We start from the raw sequence: 27,008 nt of genomic DNA on the forward strand, positions 1-27,008 counted from the left end.
TGTCACTGAGAACACCTAGATAGAAAAATCTCTATTATTCAAGGTTCAATTTCTATGATGTAATGTTATGTTTGGCCCCTCCATTCAGCCCTGTCTTATCAGATGCACAGGAGTAGGAGTCGTCATACATATGAGCTCACCTTACAGTAGCACCATGCCACAAATTACATATGATGTCATGTTAGCCACCACTTTCCGACCTGCTGCCCACCGCACCAACCAAATTTTAAATACAGATCCTTGTCAAAGAGTAGATGCGATACTTCAAAGGCAGGTAAGGAAAGGCACTAAGAAGCCAGATGAGGGAGACTTTCGTCTCGCTGGGCCCCCTGCACATGAGCTGAAATTGACACATCAGAATGTCTACCATTAAAGGCTTGATTAAAAGAAAAAAAAAAACAAGTGCAGGGAATAGACATCTTACTTTGGAGGTCGCTACCAGGGCTGCCAAATGCCAGAATTGCCCAATACCAGGGCTGCTTAATTTTGATTATACTAAAAAGGTTATGGGGCCACCTGGTGTTCTAGGGAACACTACTTATAAATAACATTGCTCCCTCTGGTAATTTTTTAAGCTTAAAATTCTAAAGCAAAGACTAGAATGCATTATTCATCTTTAAGACATTTAACAGTGCATTTAATTTCTGTAAAATCTTTAGTTTTTACAAAGATCAATAGAACAAGTGATTCAAAAACAGCACAGTGTAAAGTGATTAGTGACAATAGTGAAAATGAGTGCACTGGTGCTAAATTACAAAGGATAATCCATTTACAATTTTGAGCAAGTAGTATGACAATTTACAAACTAAGCAAATCAAAATTCGAGTACATGTTGGGTACTACACACTTTGGTAGTCAACATTGTAATACATCTATGTTTCAACCCTTTTTGCTACTTAAATGAGGGTCTTCATCAGGACAGAATAGAGGAAGCAGCCTTACTGTCACAAACAAAATCATGTATGACCTACATATCCAAGTTCCAAATCCATTCCTGGGATCATGAATGATCTGTTTGTGTGTCTTGCTTCCGTTTAGGCTTGTGTCTCCAACAACCGACACAATAGAATTCACATTTTAATCAACATAATCGTTCATCAATCTCCACAAGGCTCAGCTTGTCATGGTACCATGTGCACCGATGTTAGGTCTCGAAAGTAACTAAATACAGTTCAATGTCTTACAGATGAATAATACATTCTGGTCTTTGCTTTAGAATTTAAGGCTTAGAAAATTCCCAGAGGGAACCATTGTTGTAATTTAGCAATAATTTTGATTATACATCATACCTCTTTCTTCCATTACCCTACACTTCTTAGTTCTTGATCTCACTCCAGCAGATGGTTTTTCATCCCTACTTTCTCCCTTGGGCACTGCTTTTCATTTTCTTTCTCACTTTCTCTTGTTCTCTGTCACAGTGCGATGATGGAAAAGAAGTCCTGGTCCCCAAACATAAGTGTTGGTGTCCGTACCCTACAACCACAGGCACAAATAAAGCACTGCCTATCAGACATGAATAGGTGTGTGTTACATCACAAAAAATGGCACATGTAAATAGAAAAAGCAATTGATTCATAGAGAATTTGAGACAGACTACTATTGCACAGTGAGATCACACCCTGCACAATGTGTCTGGCTTTTCTCGCTTGGAAGCAATCCTCTGATCAAGCAGAATTGGTTAATACCTTCTTGGTCTGTTCAGGTCAATTACGTTCCCATAAGGCACTGAAAAGGCACAGGATAGTCCTTGGTGGAGGTTGGAGTGGTCAAGAGAGACTTGCTGTGTCTGGAGTAGTTGCATTTCACAAATTAAATGGTTTTATAACACTAAATATGGCACTTCTACTAAATCATATTTGTAAGAGCAAGTTCAGAAAATGCTGAAAATTGAAGATAGTGGGCATTTTATCTTTCCTCTCAATGAATTATGGGAGCTTTTATCCAATTACACCAAAGTAGAGACTGTAAGCAAATTATACATTTTTAAGGCTTCTTTCTTCAGGTGCAGGAGATGACGGACATTATATTTGAAAAACTCTAAAAACATTAAAATGAAAATGATGGTCATCAAGAGAAATGAGGCTGTAATTCTTAGAATGCAGTATACAGATGGCCCATAGCTGGGATGGTCTGCAAGCAGCCAGGTAGCTAGCTAAAGTCTCAAAGACACCGTCTCTAGTTTAAGAAAAATACTTTTTGTGAGCGAGTGAGAACATTCTCTGATAAAAAGGACAAATAAAACATGACTGGAAAAAAAGATGGTGACAATTCGTGCCACAACAAGACATGCATCAGGATAACTGCAGAAATTGATATTTATATGCACATCTTACAGTGATTTATGTTACAACTGCAGGTAAAATACACCACAAATACCTTCTTCGCAATTATGGTGGATAACTCATATCAGACTAATCATGAGTAATTTAGGAGACAAAAACAAGAAAAGGGGGGGATGTAATGCTCAGGACGCTGTTGGAATGGCACATCTCATGACTGTTAATTTAAAGTTGTTTATTCCATGCACTGATCATCTATCCACACAGCTTCTTATTTGGCAACCCCAAAGCCATGAGGTATATTGCAAGGCAGGAACGGTTGCACCCAAAGGCACATGTGCAAGGCTGCTGTGGCTTATGAGATGAAGTAATGGCGTACAGTAAATTAAGTCCATGTTCATCTTTCGTGCTTGTAGAAGTTCATCATGAGGGTGTGGGTAAACAGGGACGTAGGTATCATCCGTTATCCAACAGTGACGGTGAGAAAACGTATATTTGAAGCACCCCAGGCCAGAGCAGTAGGGTGAAGACCGGTTGGCCACACGGAGCGAAGGACTAGAAGAAAGTGCTATATATATAGAGCAAGCTTCGCCACTCCTCATCTGAGAGGCACTGGGGGTTGCATCGGGTACACAAAGCTTGCCAGTGGTAAACATCTAGGTACAGCCGGCACTATGACTTCGTCTCTAAGCAAACATGGTCATCTGTAACCACTGCAGAGGACAAAAAACAAAAATGAATACAAATGATCAAATAAATGAAGCAAGGTACAAACATACCATTACCCATGAACCACTCTGTAAGCAATGAATTACTTTACCTTAAATAGGTCAAAGAGGACCTTTCCTTCTTTCTGTGTATCCATTCCCTGGAAGAATCCTGTAGGGTGAAAGAGTTTCTTATCAGTGTTCATGAGTAAGTTGTTTAATTAGATTCTAATCCTGCTCCAGGCAACAAGTAAAGACAACAGCCATGGATGTCAATTGGGATATCAAGAAAGTACGGTTGCTACTCTCACTTGCCAGTGGCCATGATATACCTGGACTTGGAAGTCATGATGGCAGTAGCAGGAATAGAAAGTAAACATTGCACGGTACTTTTACTTTCCAAGGCTCCGATCTTTGGCCATTCCTAAGCCTTCAGCACCAAATTGAAGGCTGTTGAGGGATTATTTATAGTACTTTCTCAACTAATACTAAAGCCTGTTAGGCCTCGTTAGAGGTATGGAAAGCATTATGTAAACAGCACTGCAATACAATGTGATGTCATCAGGTATCAGTGGGTGTACAACACCATTTCCACTAACGCTAATATTTTGTTGAATTAACATGCATGGCGGCAGGAATTTTATTTTTCGCCTTGCATTAATTTATAGGATTGGCTTCTTAAATTATTTCAAGGGAAAAGGACTTTAAAAGCCATATTGACACAAGGTAGCCATGCTCCCGCAACACTTCATCATTGCAGCTTTGTAAATCAATCACCTTCTGGGGCTGTGAGTGACATTCACCCTGCATTGCATGCCCATTCAGCCCTAGACCTATCTGAAGTATCCTATCTAGTGACCACAGTGGTGGGGTTCAGTTTTGTGCCCTTTCAAATCCTCTCCTCTTTTTAAAGGGATCACCCTTAAGTGGCAAGAGAAGGATCTGTCTCTTGCAACTCTTGTCTTCCTTCCTCTGACTGGCTAAATTCATACAAGCAAAACTCATGACGCTCCTTCATCACTCTAAAAAACAGAGTCCAAGGACACTCACTGAACATGGTTTCAAGTCGCACTAGGCAGCAGACAAAGTTGTCAAAGTCAACAGCCAGATCAGGCTCTGCATAGCGAGTGATGATAAGCTGGTGCAGGTTGTTGTTCAGTTTGAAGCCTGTAAAAAAAGAGAAACCCAAAAAACACTTCAGTGACAGTGTGACCCAATTTCTTCACTTTCCCTCCAATGTCAGGCCCTAGAGGAGAATCTGAAATGTTGGAACTACTTCTGAAGGAATGGTTGTGCTGGATGGTGGTGTGACCAATGGGTACTTTTCTATATTCAGCTACTTTTAGGCCCACTTAGTAGGGATCTGAAAATGTAACACTACAGTCGGGATCAGCCCAGCTGAGGTCCAATGAGATGTAGAGAAAAAAAAAGAGAATTCAAGATAGGGGATATCTCTGTAAGCTTGTAATGCCTAATATGCAGAGAAAATCTAAAGGAGGCAGCTTCCTTTCATACATAGTGACCTTGACAGGACTGGTGTTTACTGCCCAGATCTGTTCACAAGTCATCGCTAGTGGCCCAGTGCTGCCTGAAGAATACAAAGGGAAAATTAAATCAGTCATCTCACTAGCGACTCCTAATCAGTCCCATCACTGGATCCAGGGTTGAAAAAGTCCAGCAGAAGTAAGGAAAAAAACATTTGCAGGTTGGGAAGTTGTGACAGGATCTTTTCTGGCTGCGGAAATTTTTATGTATCCCACACCACCATCTCATGTGACTGTTACAAGCTAACAGTCCAGCTGCTTATCTCCTTCTGTATACTGTTAATTAGTGATCTACTAGTCACCTTCTCCAACATTTCATGCCACTGTGCAATCCATAATGTAATCTGGCAGTGTGTGACTCTGAGTTCCCTCAAAAAATACTTTCCTCCTTGCAGGGCAGAGCAGTTCCCCTACTTTTAGTGATAAGATCATGCAGAGCCTCTTAACTCAAGAACGTTTTCATAACCAGGCTTCTGTGCCATGTTACCGTCATTGCGGTTGCTACTTCCATTTACTAAAATAATCATTATTCGCACTAATTTAGCTCCTTTATCTCATGCATACTTGGATCCTATTAAATCCATTGCCAGCTTCTGGTACGCGCCTCTGGATACCTGCACAGGACTCAACAGTGATGCACTGTACATGCACAACGCCTGTCACACTTCACATATGCTCGACACTTCGGCCAAGTTCCTCATCCAATCAGGGGTACATACATCACTTCTTTATTTTTTGCTTCAGATAACTGCATCCCAAATGACTCTTGTGTGCTGTGCTGTCTTTATATCTATATGAGCTTCTGCCTCACAGACATTAGGGGCATTGCCCTCCTGTCCTCCCAACCTACTGAGAACTATTCGATCAAAGTGCTCATCTCCTTCCTCGCCCTTGGCAGGCATTCTACACAAACAGATGTTGCCACATTTTTCTTCTACTACAAATAACAAAAAAATATATTTTGTGATCACCAAGTCTTAGAGGAAGCCAGCACTGAACGTTCATTGTCAGCAAGTTCACCAGGGATTCATGATGTGATTTTAACTCAATGTGAATTCCCCATAAGTCTTCAAAATATGCCATATTCCAAAAAGACAAGATGACTTTCTAAGGGTGTCAGCACTCCATCACTGTCAGAGTCATTGATGCTTATGCAGGACAGCAATTGATAAATCCTTTAACACTTGTGGCAATACTGTTCGCAAACCATAAAGGCTTGCTTACATTCACCATCAACATAGCCTTACATTTTACATGAAAGGGAGCATCTGTCATTTTCCCTCAGTCCTCCAAATAACATTACAAATGGCGTTCATTTTTTGAACAGCTCGTTTTATGTTAAATTAGTTTTGAAACATCTTCTATGGGTTTTCATATACTATTCTATGAGGCTCAGTTGATCTTTGTCTTTCACTAATTTAGCCTTTCCCAACTCCTCCACCAACCCCCCTTCTTGGTCTAATACCCTCTTCAGCCTGGTAGGCGTTTCTCCTGGCCTTGCATTTCTGTATATTCAAACCGTTTACCTTTAAAACCTGTCACTACCACATGTTGTGTTCATTTGCAGTGTTTTCATACAACAAAATGTCATCCACAACATACATTATTCCTTCACTATCCTTGAACAATGAATCTATTAAGCCTTTAGGCATAGTAGATGCAAAAGCCAACAATCACGCAAAAAAAGTTCTCAAAGCACCACGTAGTCTGAAAAACTATAGCACATGCCTTGATCCAAGTTGCAACGTTATTTGAGAACATTTATGAGACAGATTTAAAGTGCTGTACAGTTTGACATTCTCTAATGTGTCATTTATATATTTTATTTATGTTTTATAGGGGAGTCAAGTCTATCCAATATTCAAACTCCAATGACTCAATATAAAACACACTGTTACCTTCATCTGTTTTCATTGGAATAACCACACACTGCGTTACCTTCATCTGGTTTCTGTGGAAGAACCACTGGCATGCCTCTTCTAGTTCAATCACACCACACTCTGAGTCCCACACCAATGTGACAGGCCTTTCTACAATAAAGCTCGGTCCCACCAATGATCTTTGCAACAGTGGTGGTGATGAAAAAGTGAGGAAAGGTTGCAGAACAAGCTTTAAAATAGAAAGTCATTACACAACTTCACTTGGTGAAGTCACAACAAGACATACTAAAAGTAAAAAGGTATCAGTGTCCCATCAAACAACCACTCAAAGCAAAAAGCGGTCATTAGATAACTCAAACTCACCTGCAAATTCAATGGCCAACCTCATTTCATAAGCGCTCATGCTCCCAGACTTGTCCACATCAAACTTACGAAAGATGGTCTGCAAAGAAGAGAGGCATAGAAGTAACAGCCTTGGAGATAAGTGGGGTGAGTGGAATTTGGAGTTTCACTGGAAACTTTTTATTAAAATGTAATTCTTCCAAAAAAGGATTACAATCATGCACATCTACATACAAATTGTCAATATACCACAACGATTCTCCAAAATAAACACCTCACAACCTGAAGCTGGGACTGGGTAACAATGTTCCCATCTTCTTGAGCTAAATATTCACATCTCTCTAAAGATGATAAATCCTGAAATTAGTTATTAATACTACATTTAAAGTGTTACATAAAATAGAACTGCTAGGACTGCAGGTACTCCCCACAAGTAGGTTAAACAAATCTAGAATTTAGCTGAAATAGAAAACTATGAATCAACATTGAAATCTCGAAAAAATAATCCAAATATTATTAGTATACTTTATTTCTGAAAATGACCTTAAAAAGTAAAACTTTAAGAAATGAAAAACAACCCCCATACAATTGCCAATGGAGATGGGTTTGGCTACGCGGTGTAACATTTAGAGATGGACAGACTGCTTTTTAGGTCTCGCCTGGCAAACGCAGCGCAAAGCGCTGTCGCCAGCGAGATCTATGGTTGCTGACTTGCCTCGGAAGTGGGACAGGAGATGGGCACGCGCAGGCTTTTGGCGGATTGGAACCTGTGTACGCGCTTGTGAGGTGTGCACTTCTCCTGTCCCCCTTCCATCCTCGCAAGCCAGCATGCAGTATCACTTTTCTTTTTTTAAAACTCACCCCATCGTTGGAGCGGCCCGCAACGGCGGGTCTGCTCAGGAAATGAACATTGACGCTGGCTGTGGCGCGCTTCCGGAGCACTCCAGCTCCTCTATACTTCTGCCAGCACAACGCGGGGCTCTCTCCTTAGGCATGGGAGCCCCGCACTGCTATCTGCCGCTCTTCACCCAGGCCCCCTCCTGGGACCCGGGACTTCAGCTCCCGCACTTCCTCTCTAGCACCGGGGCTCCCTCTTCACCACGGGAGCCCCGGAAGGGGACAGGCGCTGCCTGCACCGGCCGCACGCGCCGCAGCTGGGCACGCGAAAGTTACAGGTACTGCGCATGCGCGGGCAGCCCTCGCCCTCCCAGGTCTCCTCCCCGGCCCAGATGTGGAGCAGCTTTCTGTTTTGCTTGTTTTCAGGGCGAGTATGCATGATATTTCACCGTTAATGTGTGTCAGGTACTGCGACACATTTAACAACAAGCATTTGCAATGCAATAGGTCTCGCATTGACGCGAGTTTGAGCTATTGACATTGCAAATAAAAATGCCTTTTATTTTCTTTTTAAAAAAATAAATAAAAGGCATTGTTAATTACAATGTCAATAGCTCAAACTCGCGTCAATGCCAGACCTGTTGCATTGCAAATGCTTGCTAAGGATTGTTGCAGACAGAAATGTCCTCAACTTGGGCTGCCACAGGGGCTAGTAGTCTCCCTAGGATATCACCAAATTGGCATTTTCTTCTACAGTACCTGTCCCTTAGAGTAAGGTAACCTTTTAACATTGCTGCACCCTGTAAAGTGTATTTTAAAAAGTGACAAAGGAAGGAAGGGAGACTTACAAGATAGTTCTTGATTTTGTTCCATAAGATATTGAATTCCACCAATCCGAGCTTCCCATTTCCATCTTTCTGGAACCAGGCAGTTAAGGAGAAGCATTAGGACAATATTTCCAAATAGAGAAAGAAAGTTTATAATTCAAGAGCCTTATTATAGCTAAAGGAGAGCATGCTTAACCTTGAATATAACATATTGGGGAAAATACTGTTGAACAGACGGTACTAATTGTGGGATTGTTGGTCCATCAGACCAAAATGGATTTATACATGGGCAAACACACAGCGGCAAACCCAACCTGCCTAGCAGTGGCTCTCGATGTTGAAAAGGCACTAAATACTCTTTTTTGGTCCCATCACCTGACAGTATTCAAGAGAATGGGGTTGGTCCTAATATTTCTCAGCTGGAAGTTAACACTAAACAGTCACCCAGTGGCCATGGTCAAAATGGGGCAGATCATATCAGATCGCTTTGATAAAGGAACAGAAACTCGACAGGGCTCCCCCCTCCACCCACCGATCCTTGCGCTGGCCATGGAACACCATGTAGGCTACTGCACACAAAGGCGTAATACAGGGGAATGCAAGCACCTGCCAGATGGCATGGGATATCTCTATATGCGGCTGATGCCCCGACTTGCATCCAAAATGCACATGAAACCCTCCCACGGCTCGTGGAACTATTAGAGACATTCAGGGAAAAGTTGGGCCTCAAAAGCAACTGGACTAGATCTGGTCTTTTCCCTTTGGGGTTGACATTCAATTAGTGTAGTGGTGCAGTTTCACCTACCAGACTGGCATGGTGATTCAACACTTTTAAATACCTGTAAGTGCATGTATACCACACGACCGATGACCTTACTGGGGCAATCTGGGAAGAGTGATGGCCTTGATCAAAAGTTCACTATCATTTTGGACCGTATTACCCCCTCAATGGGTCGAGTGGCGTTAGGAAAGATGGTAATACTGCCAAGGCTACTATACTACTTAACTGCACTACTGATGTTCCTCAACCGAGACACTTCATGGTCTCCTTACGAGCCTCATCTGGCGGTAATGGTAGAAAACGAGTGGCGCTACATACACTACAGAGCCCACAGCTAGGAGGTGGACTGAGAGCCCCCAGTTATGAACTATACTATGCAGCGGCATGACTGCAGTGGCAGATGCAATGGTTGGGAAAGGGGCACTGTGAGGAGAGACCAGAGGTGCCACAAATACTGGGCAGCGTATCTATCCTGGTTGGATTTCAAACACCTCCAAGACAATTTCCTCTGAATCCAACTTAACAAAGGTGGCGAGGGCATGTGGGCACAGATATATCCACACATAGGGCCCCCTCCCCATATTTCGCACAGTTACTACTGTGAAAGCTACCCGAGATGCGGGGAGCTGAACCGAGACACATTGCACAGCCCTGGAGGGACACCAGGGTGACTCCACTTGCGGGGCTTACATACTGATGTAACCTACAGCCATTTTAAGAAATGAGGGACACACAAATTAGAACCAATAATCTCCACACCCCTACAACGGCTTCTTCTCATGGCCCTGGAAGGAAAGCTGTGATTGTACTCTATGACCTGCTTAATGCACAACACACTTGTAATTCAGACAACAAAGGGAAGTGGGTGACCGATCTAAAAAAGAAGTTTACCACTGAACAGTGGGAAAAAATCTTATCACTAATATAGCAGAACTCAAGATTCCAATACACATGATTTAACTATTTACCCCGGATATACCTTACCCCGACATGTCTACATGGCCTATTCATGGCAGCATTGCCCTAATGCCCTAGATGTCATCAGATTGATGAAGGTTTGTACCACATGGTGTGGGAAATGATCTCAGAGCTGGTGGATCGATCTTCTAGTCCCCCACCTTTAAGGTGTGACTTCTAGGGTTTATGGCAAGACCACAAAAAGATAAATTACTATGTAGATTCATAGACTTAGCCCTCATACTCTTCAAAAGTGGCATTGCGATGACATGGAAAGTTGCATAGCGCCCAAAGTAAAACTTTGGCGGCAGGACTTGTAAAAATGGGCCAGAGGGGAAACCAATGAAATAACACTGACTTGAAGCATGGAGGGACAGGAGCCAATCAGACTGATCTGAGATGTATACATTACCAAACTGGAAGCAAAAAACAATACCAGACCATTGTCATTAAACATAAATGTTGAGCAACCCATGTTGAAACAGTAAGCAAATGTTATACATATGAAACATGGGTAGAGGCGGAATGGGCCATTATCAGCCCACATGGAATTTGGCCACACATACATAGCCAAACTGAACAGTCAACGATTGTCGCACCTACAACACCCCGCCCCACGCGGGCTCTCACAATTGCAGACACTCTCATAGAGGGACAGTCAAAAAAGTCTCAAATACATTTGCTGTTACTAAGTATGATAACCAATTGCTAACTTGTGTAAATCCCGACTCCCAGAATGGTGCTGATCATTTTGAGAGGGTCAGCCCTCCCCACCCACAGGGCCCCCAAAACACCCAATTAGTGGCCAAGCCCTACACCAAACTACTGAACCCCCATTTTTCACCCTTGCATTGTAAGCACTACATGTCTGTCAGTGATGTTAATGTAATATGATTGTGAATCTTAACCACATCTTTATGACTGTTAAAGGTGCATAAGCTTTCACAATTGCATTTTTGTTAAAACTAATAAGGAAATTAAAAATTAAAAAAAAGAATGTTCACATCACAATGATCATTTCCATGAGCTCCATGGGAGCTGCCATCGACCTCCAAGATACCTATTGATACATCCCTATTTATGCAAACTATCAGAAGTTCAGCAGCAGACTAATTACAGGTGGACAGGACTTAGATGCAACTTTATTCTGGTGCCTTGGGTGAAATTTCACATCAACAAGGTGATGAGGTACATCATAGCCCACTGGTATTCCAACTCTCAGTACCTTGCAATCCAGGTTTTAATGTAGACAGTACCCTAGTAACTATACTGGTGACTGAACTCTCAGAATCTCATAAGTATTCTTTTATCAACTATACCTCATTTAATCTGTCAGATGCCAGTACAGTGAGAAGGAGTACATGGATTGAGTCTTATCAGAATCAGGGCCTGTGGCCTTTGTTTCAATGGGCCAGGTCGTCCTGTTGGCCAGAGTTGGCAGCCATTCACTAAGCACTTTCTCAGTTCTCTCACCTATTGAAGGGCAAGGTGGCATTAGTCAGGAAAGACTACATGAGGAAGTCTTATTTAGTGAGACAGGGAGAAACGAGGTTGATTTCCTGGTCCAAAATATCAGATCAGATATTCGACTGGGCAGAGAAAACTGTAATATCAATCTTCGGCCATTCTCATTCAGGGGTTATCAAATACAAACAAGCGGAGCAAGGTGAGCCGTTCTTTGCTAGACTTCCTCCTAAGCCCTCTTATCTTTTCATCAGATATGACAAATGTGGAAGCATCTGAAAATGGATCTTTTTACTTTCCCTCCATACTCTCAGTAAATGGTGTGGATCAAAAGGTTTACTTAAGCAGAAGGCAGATTTTGTTCAATTTCTGCCCTTCCTCTAGGATGGCATTTCATTAGGACCGAAGGTTCCCACAAAGGCAGACATGTTGATGATTCTGCAAAAATACAGAAAATGGAGCCTCGGCCTGTTCAAGATGGAGGCGGGCCTTATGGCCTTTACATCACCTGGTCTTATAAACACCCAGGTTCTTATGGATTTTAATGACTACATTATTTATAGGTCCCTCCTTTGTGCCCAGCGTAAACTCTGCATTCCGCAGGGATCAGGAGATAGCTCTTCCAGTGTTTTTTCCTCTCCTACGGATTCAGTGGAAAGGAATCTAAATTCACTAGATGGAGAAGAGCAGTCTTCCGTTGTCCGGATAGAGTGTCAGGGTTTCACCCTCCCAGTTTGTGAACTTTGGGCCAGCCAAAAAGAGAGCCAAACCTTCAATGCAAACCCTTAGCAAATGGATTAGGTCTCTGATTACTTTGGGCTGTAAGACTACCTGATTTCCTTCCCCTTTGGGAGTTCAGGGCAGATCAACCAGAGGAATGCCAGCCTTTTTGGCAAAACATTCAGGCGCCTCCACAGTAGAGATTGGTAGATGTAGCTACATGGGCTCCACTGTCCACTTTTGAAAATGATTAGGGGGTCAAGGTGTGATTATTAAAATCTAAGCATTCAAATTTCAGTTATTCTGGTTCGTTTTGCTAGGATAGTAATGGGAATATGAGCAAGGCTGGTCGAAAGGGTAATGTTTCAAATACTTACTGTTAATTGCATTACTCTAAGTTCTTCCCTTGCTTTAATTCATGACATGTCCCTTGCACTTGTTCTTCAGGCAAACTCATTTGTCTACGGTTCTAGCTCTTCCATTTAAAAAAAAGTTCCCAGGGCACGCTTCTTATTCTAGATGGAGTCACCTTCTATCCGGATTCCATTTCAACTATTTCTGCCCTGTCTTCCCTTGCGCTCAAATCTGTAGCTTTGAACAACAGTACTCCCTAACAACCTTGCAATCATTTCAACCTATGAACATAATAGCAGTATGGTCCAAGGCACAATGTGCCTGAAGCAAGATGATGCCAAACATGAACATGGTAAAGGCTTTAAAACATCTGGAATGAGTCAATGCCTTCATCACAATTGCCTGCCAGTCAAGGCCTGAAGAGATGGGGTTCTCAAATGATCTGATGTTGTGTCAAAGGAGGAAATTAAGAATGTAATTTTTTCTCATAAGGCCCAAATAAGTTAACCTACATATCAACTTTAAAGAGTCAGGTTAATTATCGCAATAAGCTGTCACCAGGAAGATGCATAAACAATGCCCATACCTGGGGTTTTAAACAAATACAAGTGACTCTGGGAGGGTAAATGGCAAATACTGGCTCTCACCCTTACTGCATGCAAGAGCAGAGAATAGATGGAGATTTAGGCACCGTTGTCAGTACAGGGTCAGGGAAGTCTTAAGGAAGGATACATCCATGAGGTTGACCATGCTTCGGCATGCCTCCATACTAAAGCCTTTTGTTCGGAGGTCTTGGTCTGTAATGAAAAGATAAAAAGTTGCAGCAATTAGTCTTGGATGATGGGGATGATCACCTAGGCAAACCAGTGTCAAAGATGATGGATGCATAATCAAGGACAGGGTCTAATCCTCAGCCAGCAAGGTTGGATACCATAGCTTCATCCTCCAGTAAGAGAGATCGCCACTTACGTTTCCCTACAATCTTGTTGAGAATGGTTTGAAGCTCCTTCACACTGACTTCCAAGTCCTGCACAGGAAAAAAAAAAAGACAAAAATAAAGGGCACACTTAACAAACAAGCATTAGGGTAAAGATGGAGACTTTAAGAGCCATGTGAGTCGGAACTAGAGGGAAGGCTGTACTTGGTGTCATATTCTATTCCTAGGTTACTTTGCCAGCATTCGCATTGTTCGGTTCTGCAGATCATGGCAAAGCGCATACTCAAGTACAGTATCATCTGAGAGTATGCTGCAATACAAAAGAGCTGGCCTCAACTTTGTCACAGAAGAAGACATCAGAACTTATGATATGACTAGAAGAGCAGAGATTATGCAGCTCAAAATTGAGGTTCCTTGACGGTTTATATGTGGGTTTGGTGTTGAGAATGGCAGTGATACCGTATATACGGGCGGAGGTCAGCTGTATTAAAGTGGTAGGGATGTTGCTTCCTGCATGCTAAGATAGATGTGTTACTGTAGAGGTGTGAGTGGGTTCCAGTACTGCAGCAGAATGGTTAATATCTCAAAGTCTGAATCTACTGCTCATCCCCTCACAGTGCCTGGGACAAGCCAGGGATTAAGATCCCTCATCTGTTCTTCAGTCATGCTTAGAACAACAACAGGGGGTGGATGATTCCTCAGGAAAGACAAATTTGTATACCCCGCTCATCCCATGATCAAAGCAACTTCCCAGTACAAGGCAGCCTTCACTTACAGGACCAGCCAACTGCCTGAAAAGACTCTTGAATGCAGCGTCAATCTCCTGTTCTGACAGCATCACCTACGAGAAAGAAAAAAAGAAAGCAGTCAATTTGATTGGGCGGTTCTTAGTCATCGTTACTTCCATCTGAAGGCGGGGGTCTGTCCCAGACAATCCAATCCTAGTAACAAGCTCAGAAACTCTAGCAAAGGGGACATTGATATGAAAGCCTAGTAAAAGTAAAGCTGTGGGTCTGAACGCGAAAGGTGCCCTGTGTGAAATCATGTTATATTTGACTGTTTGTATTAACATTTTGTTTATTGCTGGATGTAAAATGATTTGTGTGAAAAGCATCTTGCAAGACCAAAGGAAAACCGATTAGGTGTAGTTACGAACGCCAATGAATTAGATTTCTTCCCAAGTTTTCGTTGGCATTTCCAAAGCAAGATGTGATGTGAGGCATCAACCCAAGATTCCACCTATCTCACAAGCTGCCTCACTAATTGCTTTTAATTTCTGCCATATTTCCCAAACCCAAGGCTAAGTGTTGGGATGGAAAGGGACATAACAGGGAGAACGGCCAGATCGTGGTCCTTACCTCATCTGGGAGATCTGCTGAAATCTGATCATCCATCACCCTGTAAAGAAAGGTAAAAGAAAACATACAAACAAAAAGTGATATGGAGTTCAGGGTGTAAATGAGTACAACTGAAATTGCAGGATCCTTATAAGGGGTTTAATGATTATTGTAATCAATCCTTTTGCCACATAAAAGCGCTTTCTTTTCAAGGCTTTGGTTATATAATTTTTTTTTTAAATGGGTTTACCCCTAGTCAGGCACTGCGCACTTCTTTTGATTTCACCAATCAGCAAATTAAATTCTCTTGTATGAAGGTACTGGGGAATACTGCTGTACAAGGAAACAGGTAGTATATTTGGTGCTATAGGAAAGGTAACAAAACCTACAACAATACAAAAATTACACAAAAAAGCTTCTTGCAAGACCAATTCACTGAAACATAGTATATAAAAAGGCACATTGAGCATATGCCATTTACAGTTTGGAAAATGATGTACAGTGTTATATAGACGACTGAATCCAATTCCGAGATACCCCACAAGCACAAACCAGTCTTCAGATTGATTTTCTAATAAGGCAGTCTGCAGGAACACACAATACAAAATGGAATTAAATCAATGCTACAAAGGTTGCTTATTTTGGCAAGCACACAAGTTAAACAAAAATAGAAATGATAGAGCTATAACATCTGATTTGCCAAGGATGTTTCAAGGAACTAGCTAGATGTGCCATGAATGTTAAGACATAAGAGTCTGTAGAGGGTTCAGTTGACCATCAACAGCCTAACTGTAAAGCCATTTGCTTATTCCAATACATTCTTTCCGGGCTTCTTCTTGATTGTAATGTGAGTTTCTGACTAGTCCAGACGAGCATAATTGAGTTTCTCATGAACTGGGCTCATAAGGTCAGCAATGGTAAGGTAGAATGGAGAAACACTCACTATTACTGAAATAGAAGACCCCAAGTTCAAACAAGGGGTTACTGAGAGCACAAAAGCCCAGACTAATCGGTCTTGGCAAGTAGGAAGTTGTCATCATTACTGACTTTCCAGGGATTACTATGCATAAGGGTGTTGAAAGAGGCTTAGAGGAATTTTCCTAGCTAATATTGGATGGTGTGCATTCCCTAGGGAGCACTTTCTTGCAACCAGATGTAGTACACACAGGCCTATTGGAAGATATTCCAATTCCTGAAGGTGGGCTAAGTGATCACATGATGGATATGACATTGGCAGTGCTTGGATATGTTTTTCTTCCAGATGAAACCCTTTGAGAAAAAGGTTTTGGAGCCCCAATCGCAGATCTGGTCTGCTAATAAGCTCAAGGAGCAGGATTTATCTCTGCACTTTTTTCCCCAGAGAACAGGATTTCTGGGTGGTCTTTAAAGGCTTGGACAACTCTTAACTGTAAAAGAGGAAAAATCACTTTAAAACCAGAGCAACAGCTTTAAACTATACTTGGGTTTCTTATCTTGGGCTGACCGCAATCAGAGTCCAGAGGTCCGGGGAGTAAGCACCCCAACTGTACAGAGATGAGTCAGATATGTTGTAGAAAGGAATGACCCATGAGGAAGGTTGATATCTAAATTCATAAGGAGAAAAAAAAAAACTTGATAGGAGAATGTTGTTTTGCAGGAGCCGATACTGCTGAAACCAAGGAAGAGCCAGATGCCGTTACATTGGCTAGAGGATGCACATGAATGCAAGAGGTCAAGAGACCCAAAACGCCTGTGAAACACACGGCAGAAAGAAACCCTACAAACTTAAGACCTTGGAGGAGGGCTAGCTGAGACTTGATGTTTATGGTGAAATCTAACAAGTCTAGAAAGAATGTGTCCCAACAACAATGGATGTTTTTGCCAATTTCACTGGTGTGTGTGCTCCTTTCAGAAAGTCACTCAGGGAGGGGCATAGATGAAAAGGTAAGGCCAATACTATGAGAATGTTTGTGCATACCCTTAAACAGAGTTGATACTGACTTACAAGCACATATTTAGAAAGTGCGGCTGTTTATGTCAAGCAATAGTCAATGCTCTTTCTCGATGGAATATGAAATGCATCTTGAAGGCTTACATATGACTAACAGTCTTCATCATGCAAAAGCTCCAGAATTAGCCACAGAGATAGGATCTAAAAAATGTGTCCACAAGTTCAGGTCATACAGGCCTTGCACATGCCTGATGCCCATCGAGTGTCTGCATTTCAGACCGAGAAAAAAAAACGTAGAGTAAATGGCATTAGGGAGGTTGGGATTAATATGGATCTAAATGATAATTGAGACTATTACCTTAATCGGAAATGACTGATGAGATCTCAAAAACCTGTGGGCATTCCATCATTTGACATTATACAATTGGAGGAGTTACTCCATTTCAAGACGACTTGAATTAATACAAAAAACAACAAAGTAAAGGCCTTCTGAATTTCTGTTTTGGCGCTTCCCACCACTTTGAAGTAATATACAAGTCAGTGATCTGGTTGTCAACTGAAATCGATCGCGAAAGTAAAGAGGAAAAAAAACCTTCTTGCCTCCCAGTGCTATGCACTCCTTTTTTGGCCTTCTTAGACGAGCAGTGCTTTTCCAGATCTGCTTCCAGGAGTTCAGAGTCATTGTTCAATAAAATTTTGTAGCGGATTGGAGTCCATGTTATTTAGTGCCTTTTCCAATTAAACTAAATGTTGGTATGAGAATATATCCTTTTCTAAATGTTTCTTTCTAATCAGGTCTCGGGTAATATTCTGGAACTGTGAGGATTATACACTTTAAGAACTATGTTACTAACTGAACTGCTTCACCAGGAACGGAGACATTTCCTCCAACCCTCTTGTTTACCTTGTTATTACTTTTGATTTTTTACGTATTCCACCAAACTTAGAGTTCATAAACTTATAAGGCGGCCTTGTTTGAAATTTGACTTATTTTTTGGTAGATACTTAATATGCTGTGAAGGAAGAGCTGAACTGGTTTAAGGATTGAAGATACTATGACCGTGAACATATTGTTTCTGGATCATTTGATCACTCATTGAAGACTAATAAAGTGTTTCTAAAGTTTGCCGGTAACCTACAGAGACTCTATATTCTCATGTCTTACCCATTTCCTTTCATTCTTAGTATGACAGAATACACAAGAGACAGTCACATGAAAACTCTTATTACAGAAGTGAGATATGTACAGGGGAGGGTTTTCTCACTAGTTCCTTTAACTATAAACATCAGTAGTTATGCAAGTGTTTTCAGCCTTAGAGAAAACTTTTGTTTTCCAGGGGAAGATTGGGTATAGCTGAAAAGCTCCAAGAGTGACCTTTCATCAACATTACCTCCCCAACTCGTTGGTCTTAGGAGATGGAAAATCACAAGTTTAAAAAAAACAGAAAGTCACCCTCCCACTGATGCATAAACTCTTGATCAATGGAAAGGAAAAGTCGAGAGATCCCTGAAGGATGTCTTCCACATCTTCAGAATGAGCATGTTATGTTAGAAGTCTGTCTCCAAGCTTGCCTGAGCTTTCAAAGCCAGTGAAAGTAGTTAATTGCCCTTTTTTGCTGAGAGGTGTAGAACACATGGACTTGTACGAGTACTACACCTTTTTGACATTCTTCAAAAACATTGCAAGTTGATGACGCAAACAAAGTCTTGCCATTAAAGGGTAGAAATGTACTTGATATTCCGGGCACCAACAGCTTAAAGCATTATTTTGTAGCTACTCTAAATCAGCTTCTTGGGCCTCTGCATTCTAGAAGACGTTCTACTGAAGACCATGAATGAACACATTCTGCAAACCTTTCAATGTTTCCCAATGTTTGTCACTTGTAAACCAATAAAACAGTTGATAAATAGGTCGCAAGGACTTTCAAGGCCTGCATTCTAGTAGCTCATTTACCGAACTCCACCATGCTTTCTCTTCCTCATCTAGAACTACAGAAGGGGCAGTACTAGGCCTCTGCCATTCTCAATGATGCTGTAACATAAGCCGATATCCCATCATGACAACAGGTCCAGGTGTCACTGTTGAGACAAGGACTGTTTTGAGCCATGCCATCTCTTCTAATTGAGCACATCAATGATGCAACTGTACTCCACCATGATAAATGAACGGCTGCAGCCCCCGTCACAGCAGGGCAGCAGATGACAGGAGATGTCACACGTAGGCTATGCCCATGTGCACACAGAAGACTTCATAAGACTAAGTGACCCCCCTATAACTAAATTACTGAAAATAATTTACAATGGTTTAAAAGTGGAAAGACATCATTTTTCTTGGCACTGGAATATCACTAACAGTTTTATTTTAAACCTAAACCTGAAAACGTGACTATGAGAGATGCAAAGCAAAGTATGGCTACCGCCTCAATGTCATTTTTAAATGCATCGTTTATGTGACTAACTTCTAAAATGGTGACTGATGTTTCTTAATTCTGGTTCACTTTCTAGCATATGTGGGCATGGAGAAAAGTTAGACAGAAGTTAGTGAGATACTCCTGAATATTGCCCAAAAGGTTTTATTACAATTTATTAAAGTTGCACCTCGGCCAGCCCTCTAATGTGCGATTGTGTGGGGTGGTTTCCTCCAACACAAAGAAAAGATAGACAGGAGGTGGGGCAAAGCAAATGGTGATAGAATGCACTCGGCCCCTTGCTATGTTTTGGTTGGTTGTTTAAACATGTATGAAAGCACCATGGTAGCCAAATACTTTATAATCTCAACAGTGCTGTCACGTTTATAATGAGGAGCTCTTTTTAAATCTTGGCTGTGATGTGATCCTCCTATTGGAGAAAGTGGATTAGGCAAAAATGTTGAAAACTGGACTGATGAAAAAAATCAGTTAGTTTTTTTAAAGGAAGAGGGATACATTATTATGGGCAATTTAGAGTTATGGAACATAGTACAAGGTTCACGAGAATAAAGACTGTCTCACTAAAGATCTGTCTATTTTGAAGGTCACTTTGCATAACCATCAAACTTGCTCAAACAGGCAGCTCGTCATTTACAAACTACTAGATTTTACTCCACCAGTGAGATTCTTCTGAAAGGGGATTCTTTTTAAAACACTTTCAAATAGTTCATCATTTGTGAGGTGAAGCAAATGCTTAAGAAGAATATTTACTAACAGCAGCCAGGTCAACAATAAGGAAAGGGAGGCGTGGCTTGAAAGCCAAGAATGGCCGCCGATCAGTAAAGGAGCTCCGAGCCATCGCACAGACATCTGCTGACGCTGGAACCTTTCCCCAGGACCTCATGTGCTAAAGTGAGTCCCGGAACGAGGCGAACCCATGGAGCCCGCTGAGACCGGTGGAGGACATGGTCCCAACAGCTAGAGCATCGCATGCACACTCGACTCTAGAGCATTCCCATAGATAGGATCACGCCTATGGCCTATTGACAGACCCCCCACTCACCGAACTCTGCGGGGCGACTCAATATTGTCTCATGGAATGTAAACGGCCTCCTTGAAAAGATAAAAAGTGGGGCAGTTATGACGACAGCACACATGTATAAGCCGGACATGCTCCTTCCTACAGGAAATGCATTTCATGAGCAACAAGGTACCCTTTCTGGCACACAAAGGATTTACAAGGTTGTTGCATGCAGGGTTTCACCGCGGCTCACAGAAAGTGGAAATACCACTGTGGAGGCACGTCCCCCTAGAGATATCAAAAGAATGGCATGATCGACTGAGACATTATTTTGACGGCGATTGGGACACTGCATGGGGCCCTGATGTTCGGGTTTTGAGTCTACACCCTTCCTCCCTTAACATCAGAGTTCACTGCAGAACTGAGATTGCTCCTACTGCAGCTCCTGGCAACCCCATGGGTTAAGGGGGGATGGGGGGGGGGGGGGGGGCGCAATGGGGTGCATGACCCTCGACTGAGCCGCTCTTACCAGGCGCCCACGGTAGGAATGCAACCAACCACTTTGGCCATGTTTATGCGCAATATGTCTCTTTTAGATGTGCGGCAGGCACATCACCCATTAGAGTGCCGATACACGCTCTTCTCTAATGGGCACAAGACTTTCTCTCACCTCGCTTATTTCTTACCCCCACCCCACTACCTAGAGCCACAGGGTACTCAGTACACACATCCTAGTATGCATCCTAGCACGAGGCCTGTTGGATTACTTCCCTATTCAGATGGACCTCGCCTGGGGGTCTCTGCGATCTGCAACTGGGTGACACCTGAGTCGTTGGTTCCTGCAAGCTGGTTACTTCCACACAGCCTGCCAACGAATGAGAGAAAGTTACTGAAAAGAAAAAAATGGGTCTTTGACTCTGGGGAGGCCTTGAAAGCCAACCTCAGAGAGATCATTAGCTATAACAAAAAGCCCGAGAATGAAGTCCCAACAAAAAATCTTGGACTTGAAATCTTTTTGCCGAGCTAGAACAGCAATACATTACAAAGGCAGAGGATTCAATCCTAGGGGAATCTCTCTACTCTCTCACACACACAGACGCCTCTAAGAAAGGAACAGATACAGGAGGCTTGGGCAGCTTGACTTGCTCCTTGTAGTCAGAAATACCAGTTGGGTGACAAAGCTAGCATGACTCTTTATTGGCTGTGTACAGTCCATGCTAACAAGACTCCCATATCCTCCATCGAATAACGACCTTGGTATATAAATCAAGGGCAGTGAGGATATAGCAGGTGCTTTTGCCACTAACTACCAATGAGTATACGACCTCAGCCAGGAGGAGAGGAAGCCAGATATGCAACACTTCGTTGCGGACCTCCTGATGCCCAAATTGGAACCGGAAGACACGGACGGAGATACTGGAGGCAGATGTCACATTAGAGGACTTGGGGGAAGCCCTGATGCAGCTTTAATCATTTAAGGCACCGGGCCCCAATAGGTACCCGGCAGAGTTTTGGAAGCTCCAAGGGCGCAGGTGGGCCTACTCACATTACGAAGGGCATATACCTCGAGATATGCAGATGGCAGACATGGTGGTGATCTCGAAACCGGGCCATATAGGCACACGCTGCAGGGAATATCACCCAATCTCTCTGTTAAACACAAAAGTTAAAATCTGGGCAAAGGTTTCGGCCAATAGACTGTCGGGGTGATTGGTAAACTGGTGCATCCCGATTAGTCCGGGTTTATTCCTCGGAGGGTCACTAGGCACAACGTTAGAAGGGTAAACAACACTACTGAGATGAGTGCTGCCATGGCGGGCCATCAAACCCTATTCATGGTTGACTTTCATAAAGCGTTTGACTCCGTAGAATGGGAATACCTCGTCACACTGCTAGCATATTGACAGTTTGAGCCTAAATACATTGACTTTATAGGACTGTTTTACACTCAACTCCAAACCAGGGTACGGATTGGTACCCCTGTCTCTCCTGGTTCCCTATAAGGATGGGCACTTGTCAGGGATTCCCTGTCTCCCCTCTCCTCTGCCCTAGAACAGAGCCCCTGGCTGCCTGGGTAAGAGCGGACACTCATTTCCGCGACAGGATCTCACTATACGCGGATCCTCCCAGCTCAGGCCGCGAATCCTGCAAATTTTAACCGTGTTTGGGGAATATTCGGGCCTGCAGATTAACAAATAAAAAACATCCATTCATCCCATAGACTGATGCCCGACAGAAGTGTCTTGGGCCCTGGAAGTACGGATATTCCTACATGGTTTCAAATATTTTGGAGTATTTATCACGACAGACAAAGCCTTGGCATACGAGTGCAACCTCAACTCACAGTTGGGGAGACTGACTGGAGGGACATCAAATACTGGCACTCCCTACCGCTATCTCTGCTTGGCCGCTCAGCCATCTTCAAGATGGTCTCACTACCGAGAATAATGTAGCAACTCCAAAATTTCCCCTTTCTGGTAAGGAAGTCCTTTTTTGTCAAGGCCAACGCTCTGGTAAGAGACGTCTTGTGGAACAGAGGACCGCCCTGCATGGCTCTCTCCAAATGCTGCAGATATACCTTTGAGGGGGGGCATTGCCACCCTGGCTCTGTTGCAATACTACATGGAGGCGCATCTTCTAATAATTAATGACTGGTGGTTTGAAGAATTTGAGGATCCAGCATATGCAGTGGGGGGTTAGGTCTTGACAGCCTTCCACATATGCTATGTGGCAGCGATTTGCCACGCGCTACAGTTACCTCCACAAGGGTGGTACTGACTGTATTGAAGGAGGCCATGAAGGCCGCTGGATGGGCTGGCCAATTGACACTGCATACTCTGCTGTGAAAGGGAACTAGATTTCCCATGGTATCGGCAATGAGAGGATTTGCCAAATGGGATGCCATTGGCATTGTGACGTTTGGGAGATGTTCTTACAAACGGATCCCTTAAGGCCGTCTCGGAACTGCAGGTGAAATAGCAAATGTACCTCTCCCAGTTTTTTTGTTGCCTTCAGCTTCGCCATGCTCTCAACCCATATTTGCTGGTAAATGCCAAAATACAAGCCTACTCACCTCTTGAGGCTAAAATTCTGCTCACTGATATCGAAATGCATAAGCTGTTGGTATTATACCCAACACTACTACGCCAACAACCAGATCCTATGTTGGGAGTGAGGGAGGCGTGGACACCGAACTTGGTCCAACTTGAGGACGAGGACTGGAGGAAGATGGTGGCGGCTCCAAGGTAGGCAGTGGTGGCCATCCAATTTAATCTTTTTCAACTTAAAATACTGCAACCACACATACCTCACTAAGGAGAGACTCTTTATGATGGGGTTTGTGGGCTCCTGGAGTTGCCTGCATTGCAGTGCTGCTGATGGAGATTTACTGCACACATTCTGAGGCTGTTCAGTCCTCTCACACTTCTGTGAGAGGGTGCTGGGAGCTTTGGGGAGGGTCCTGGGCTGGAGGGTCCCTAGGAACTCCAAATTGATCTTACTCCAGATCGCAGATGATGTAGAGGGTAACAGATATCAGAAGGCCCTGCTGTGGTTGGGACTGCTTGTGGCCAAGTGGGACATTGCAAGGGAGGGGGAAATGGCAGGGCCCCGACCTGGGATGGATGGGAAAAGGCATGGATTTCTGCATGGGCCTGGTGCACCCGGTTTATCTGCAACATAAAGTGAGTATTGAGGGTGCGCGGAAACAGAAAGAAGAACTAGCATTTCTAATTGAGAAATGGACTGACAGGAAAACAAAAGGAAACACCTGTGTGAAAACAGAGGTACACAAGTCTTTCAGTTCCCAGGATGATGAGAGAATGCTTGACATGACACCATATCATGGGCACAGTGTACGATTTGGGAAGTGTGTCACCTTTGTTAGCATCTGATTTTTTCTAAAATTTAGAATGGAATCCTTTTTCTTTGGAATAAGCACCCAACTAAGACTCCTGTTCCTCATAGCTGACGTAATCTGCCACATTGATAACATTGATGGAGAGAACCGTCCAGTAGGCACCCTTCATTACTAGCATGAAGTTCTGAGCCGCATAATTTTCGCTACTGCACCACAATGTCCGTAACTTGAATTGCATATAGGGTGCACAAAACTATTTGTGACCTTGGTAGGCATCACATGGAACAATTTGGAGTACACGTCCATGAATGCAATTTATTATAAGTCTGTACTTTATAGGTGCCTGGAATAGATTGAGTAACATGATATTAACATGTAGCTTTCTAAAATGTGCTGCTTCATGTTGCTTTGTATTTTGCTATTTTATTCAGGCTGTTTTTATTTATTTTTTATTTTTTTTATAGCTGGTATTCAGCATGTTGCATTTTACAAAGGAAAGTTATTTTTGTATTTGCATGAAGGAGGAAATGGATTTGAGAACCTACATTCTTTTAATTAGGAATGTACATAGGGATAATGCATTATTTTATCATCTGTTGTTGTAAATTATGTGGACCTCCTTTGGAGTTCTGTCCCATAATAAAGCTAATTAAATTGAATTCCAAGTCTGGTAGCACTGCAATGGGGGTGGTCAGTAGCATGCACCTTTGGGCAATCATAAATTCACAACAAACAAAAGTCAATTACACTGTTTTAGCTATGCAAACTTGTCTTCAGCCTCGAAGTGATTTTCAAAGTTATTGTTGACGAATCAAGACCTCAAAGTCTCCTTGCAAGCAGTCAAGTCACGCCAAAAATAAACATACATGACATTTTCAGAAAGGTTTCCTCTAGGAACCTATAAGTGCTCAACTGAACCCAGCTGCAGACAAAGACCGCTAAGGAGATCATCAGCTCATGGTGCCTTCCGAAGTTAGTTATTATTAGAAGGAGCCTCATTGCAAATCCAAAATCATCATAATCCCAAAATCAGCCTTGCCCAACGCATAATCTAAATTTTTAACAAATCAGTGATGTAAATCTGTGGGACACATGATGTACTGCAAAAAAGAAATACAGTGCCATGAGGGTCCATAGCCACATGACCAGCAGGGCTGATAACCATAGGAGAACTCTTTGAACATCAAACGCGCATGTGAGTGCCGGAGTCACAAGGGAGGAGATACATTTACAAGCAGGTAACAAATGCCCGCAAGAGGGAGTGGAGGCTCAGAAGGAGTATGGAGGAGCTACTTGAAAGGAGAGTGTATGGAGAAGTGAGTGCAGAGTGCTCATGGGACTTACACTGTGCCATGCTTGTTCTCGGAGAAGACTCTTATGACGAAATCAGCCTCCTTGTTGGGCTCGAAGGTGGATGGCACCACAATGTACTCCCCTGGGGGGAGCTTCAACCTTGTGCTCACTTCTCGTAGGTTAATGAACTGTTCTGAGCGTGCCCGTGAGCTATTGGTCAAGAAGAATTCCCGCTTCAGGTGAACTGCTGACTGTCCAACATTCTGCAAAAGACAAATTGACTATTATGACCAACTGAACATCAAAGGAGTAAGCTCCACATCATGCCCAGCTCCAAGGCATCTGTTCACCACAATCACACTGCCAGGTACAGGTACAGATACAGCACAGACTGCAACAGTATCCTCGCACCTTTTTTATTTGTGCTATATATAAATGGGTTGGACTCCACTCTTACCAGTATTGCGACAGATAGCCCTAGGATAGGTTCACGTAAAGTGCCTGTCCTATTATACGCAGATGATGCTGTTCTCCTGGCCCGTACTCCCAAATTTTAATAGATGGTTTTACAACTTTCATGACTAATCTGGACATGTCTACTAATCTCACCAAATCATATGTGATGACGGTAGGGGAGAAACCACGAAGACAACAGAACTTAACTATTGGTACACATGTACTAGGAAATGTACCCATGTTCACTTATTTAGGCGTAACCTTTGATGTAAAGCTGAATTTTAAAAATCTAATAGATGAAAAATGTCTCAACATGTCCAGGATTACAGGGTCCATCAAGGGATATGCCACACGGCTGGGGTATTGGACGCCCGGCCTTATTTTAAAATTGTATAACTCCATCTGTTGTTCAGCGGTTCTATATGGTAGTGAAGTTTGGGGCTTCATAGAAACGTCTAAACTTCAAACTGTTGAAAATAAATATTTGAAAAGCTTGCTAAGAGTTCCGCCTAGCTTACCCACTTTCAGCATACATGAGGAGTTGGGGGTCAGCTATCTCTCTGACCTGGTGGCCGTCAAACCCCTTCTCTGCTGGCTTAAAATTTGGCTCAATGAAGACTCCGAATTAACAAAATCTGTCTTATTGGACTGCTTGAAACTGGATCATAGCAGCAGGATCCCGTGGCTGCGATACGTCAAAACCACATTTATGAAGTTGGGACGTGAGGAACTGTACAGTGCACCTGAGATAATTAGGTCCAGCGACAAGGGGAGTATAAAGATCTTGCACTCTAATTTTCTGGTTAGCAATCGTGAAAAGGCGGTACTCTCAAAGCGGACTGTGAGAGAACATGCCTTGGTCAAAACAACCACTAGTATAGAACCCTATCTGTCTTTCGTACTTAATTCACATGAAAGATTCCTAATGATCCATTTTAGATTTGGTCTTATTCATTTTTTATTAGCAGTGCCAGAGGGTTTTACCGATAAACTTAGCGATAAAGGGCACTACGGCTGCGATTGTAGATCTCCGCAGGATACCCTTCATTTTATATTTTTATGCTCTTTTTATGCC

At 42.8% G+C, this 27,008-nt stretch overlaps 1 protein-coding gene across 1 annotated transcript in view; it reads right to left on the reverse strand.

The window, feature by feature from the left end:
* Positions 1-609: 609 nt before the first annotated feature.
* The window catches only part of CAPN1 (calpain 1), a 306,415-nt gene continuing 280,016 nt past the window's right edge, over positions 610-27,008 (reverse strand). The window contains exons 13-22 of the mRNA XM_085625758.1: positions 25,529-25,740; positions 14,988-15,027; positions 14,405-14,470; positions 13,662-13,719; positions 13,425-13,489; positions 8,438-8,506; positions 6,774-6,852; positions 4,037-4,153; positions 3,100-3,158; positions 610-2,992 (exon numbers count right to left, since the gene is read on the reverse strand). Coding sequence (XP_085481884.1) covers positions 2,966-2,992; positions 3,100-3,158; positions 4,037-4,153; positions 6,774-6,852; positions 8,438-8,506; positions 13,425-13,489; positions 13,662-13,719; positions 14,405-14,470; positions 14,988-15,027; positions 25,529-25,740 — 792 coding nt within the window. The 3' untranslated portion in view covers positions 610-2,965. The remainder of the gene's footprint in view (positions 2,993-3,099; positions 3,159-4,036; positions 4,154-6,773; positions 6,853-8,437; positions 8,507-13,424; positions 13,490-13,661; positions 13,720-14,404; positions 14,471-14,987; positions 15,028-25,528; positions 25,741-27,008) is intronic.

Source organism: Triturus cristatus, chromosome 9 (assembly GCF_964204655.1).
Source record: "Triturus cristatus chromosome 9, aTriCri1.1, whole genome shotgun sequence".
Classification (NCBI taxonomy): domain Eukaryota; kingdom Metazoa; phylum Chordata; class Amphibia; order Caudata; family Salamandridae; genus Triturus; species Triturus cristatus.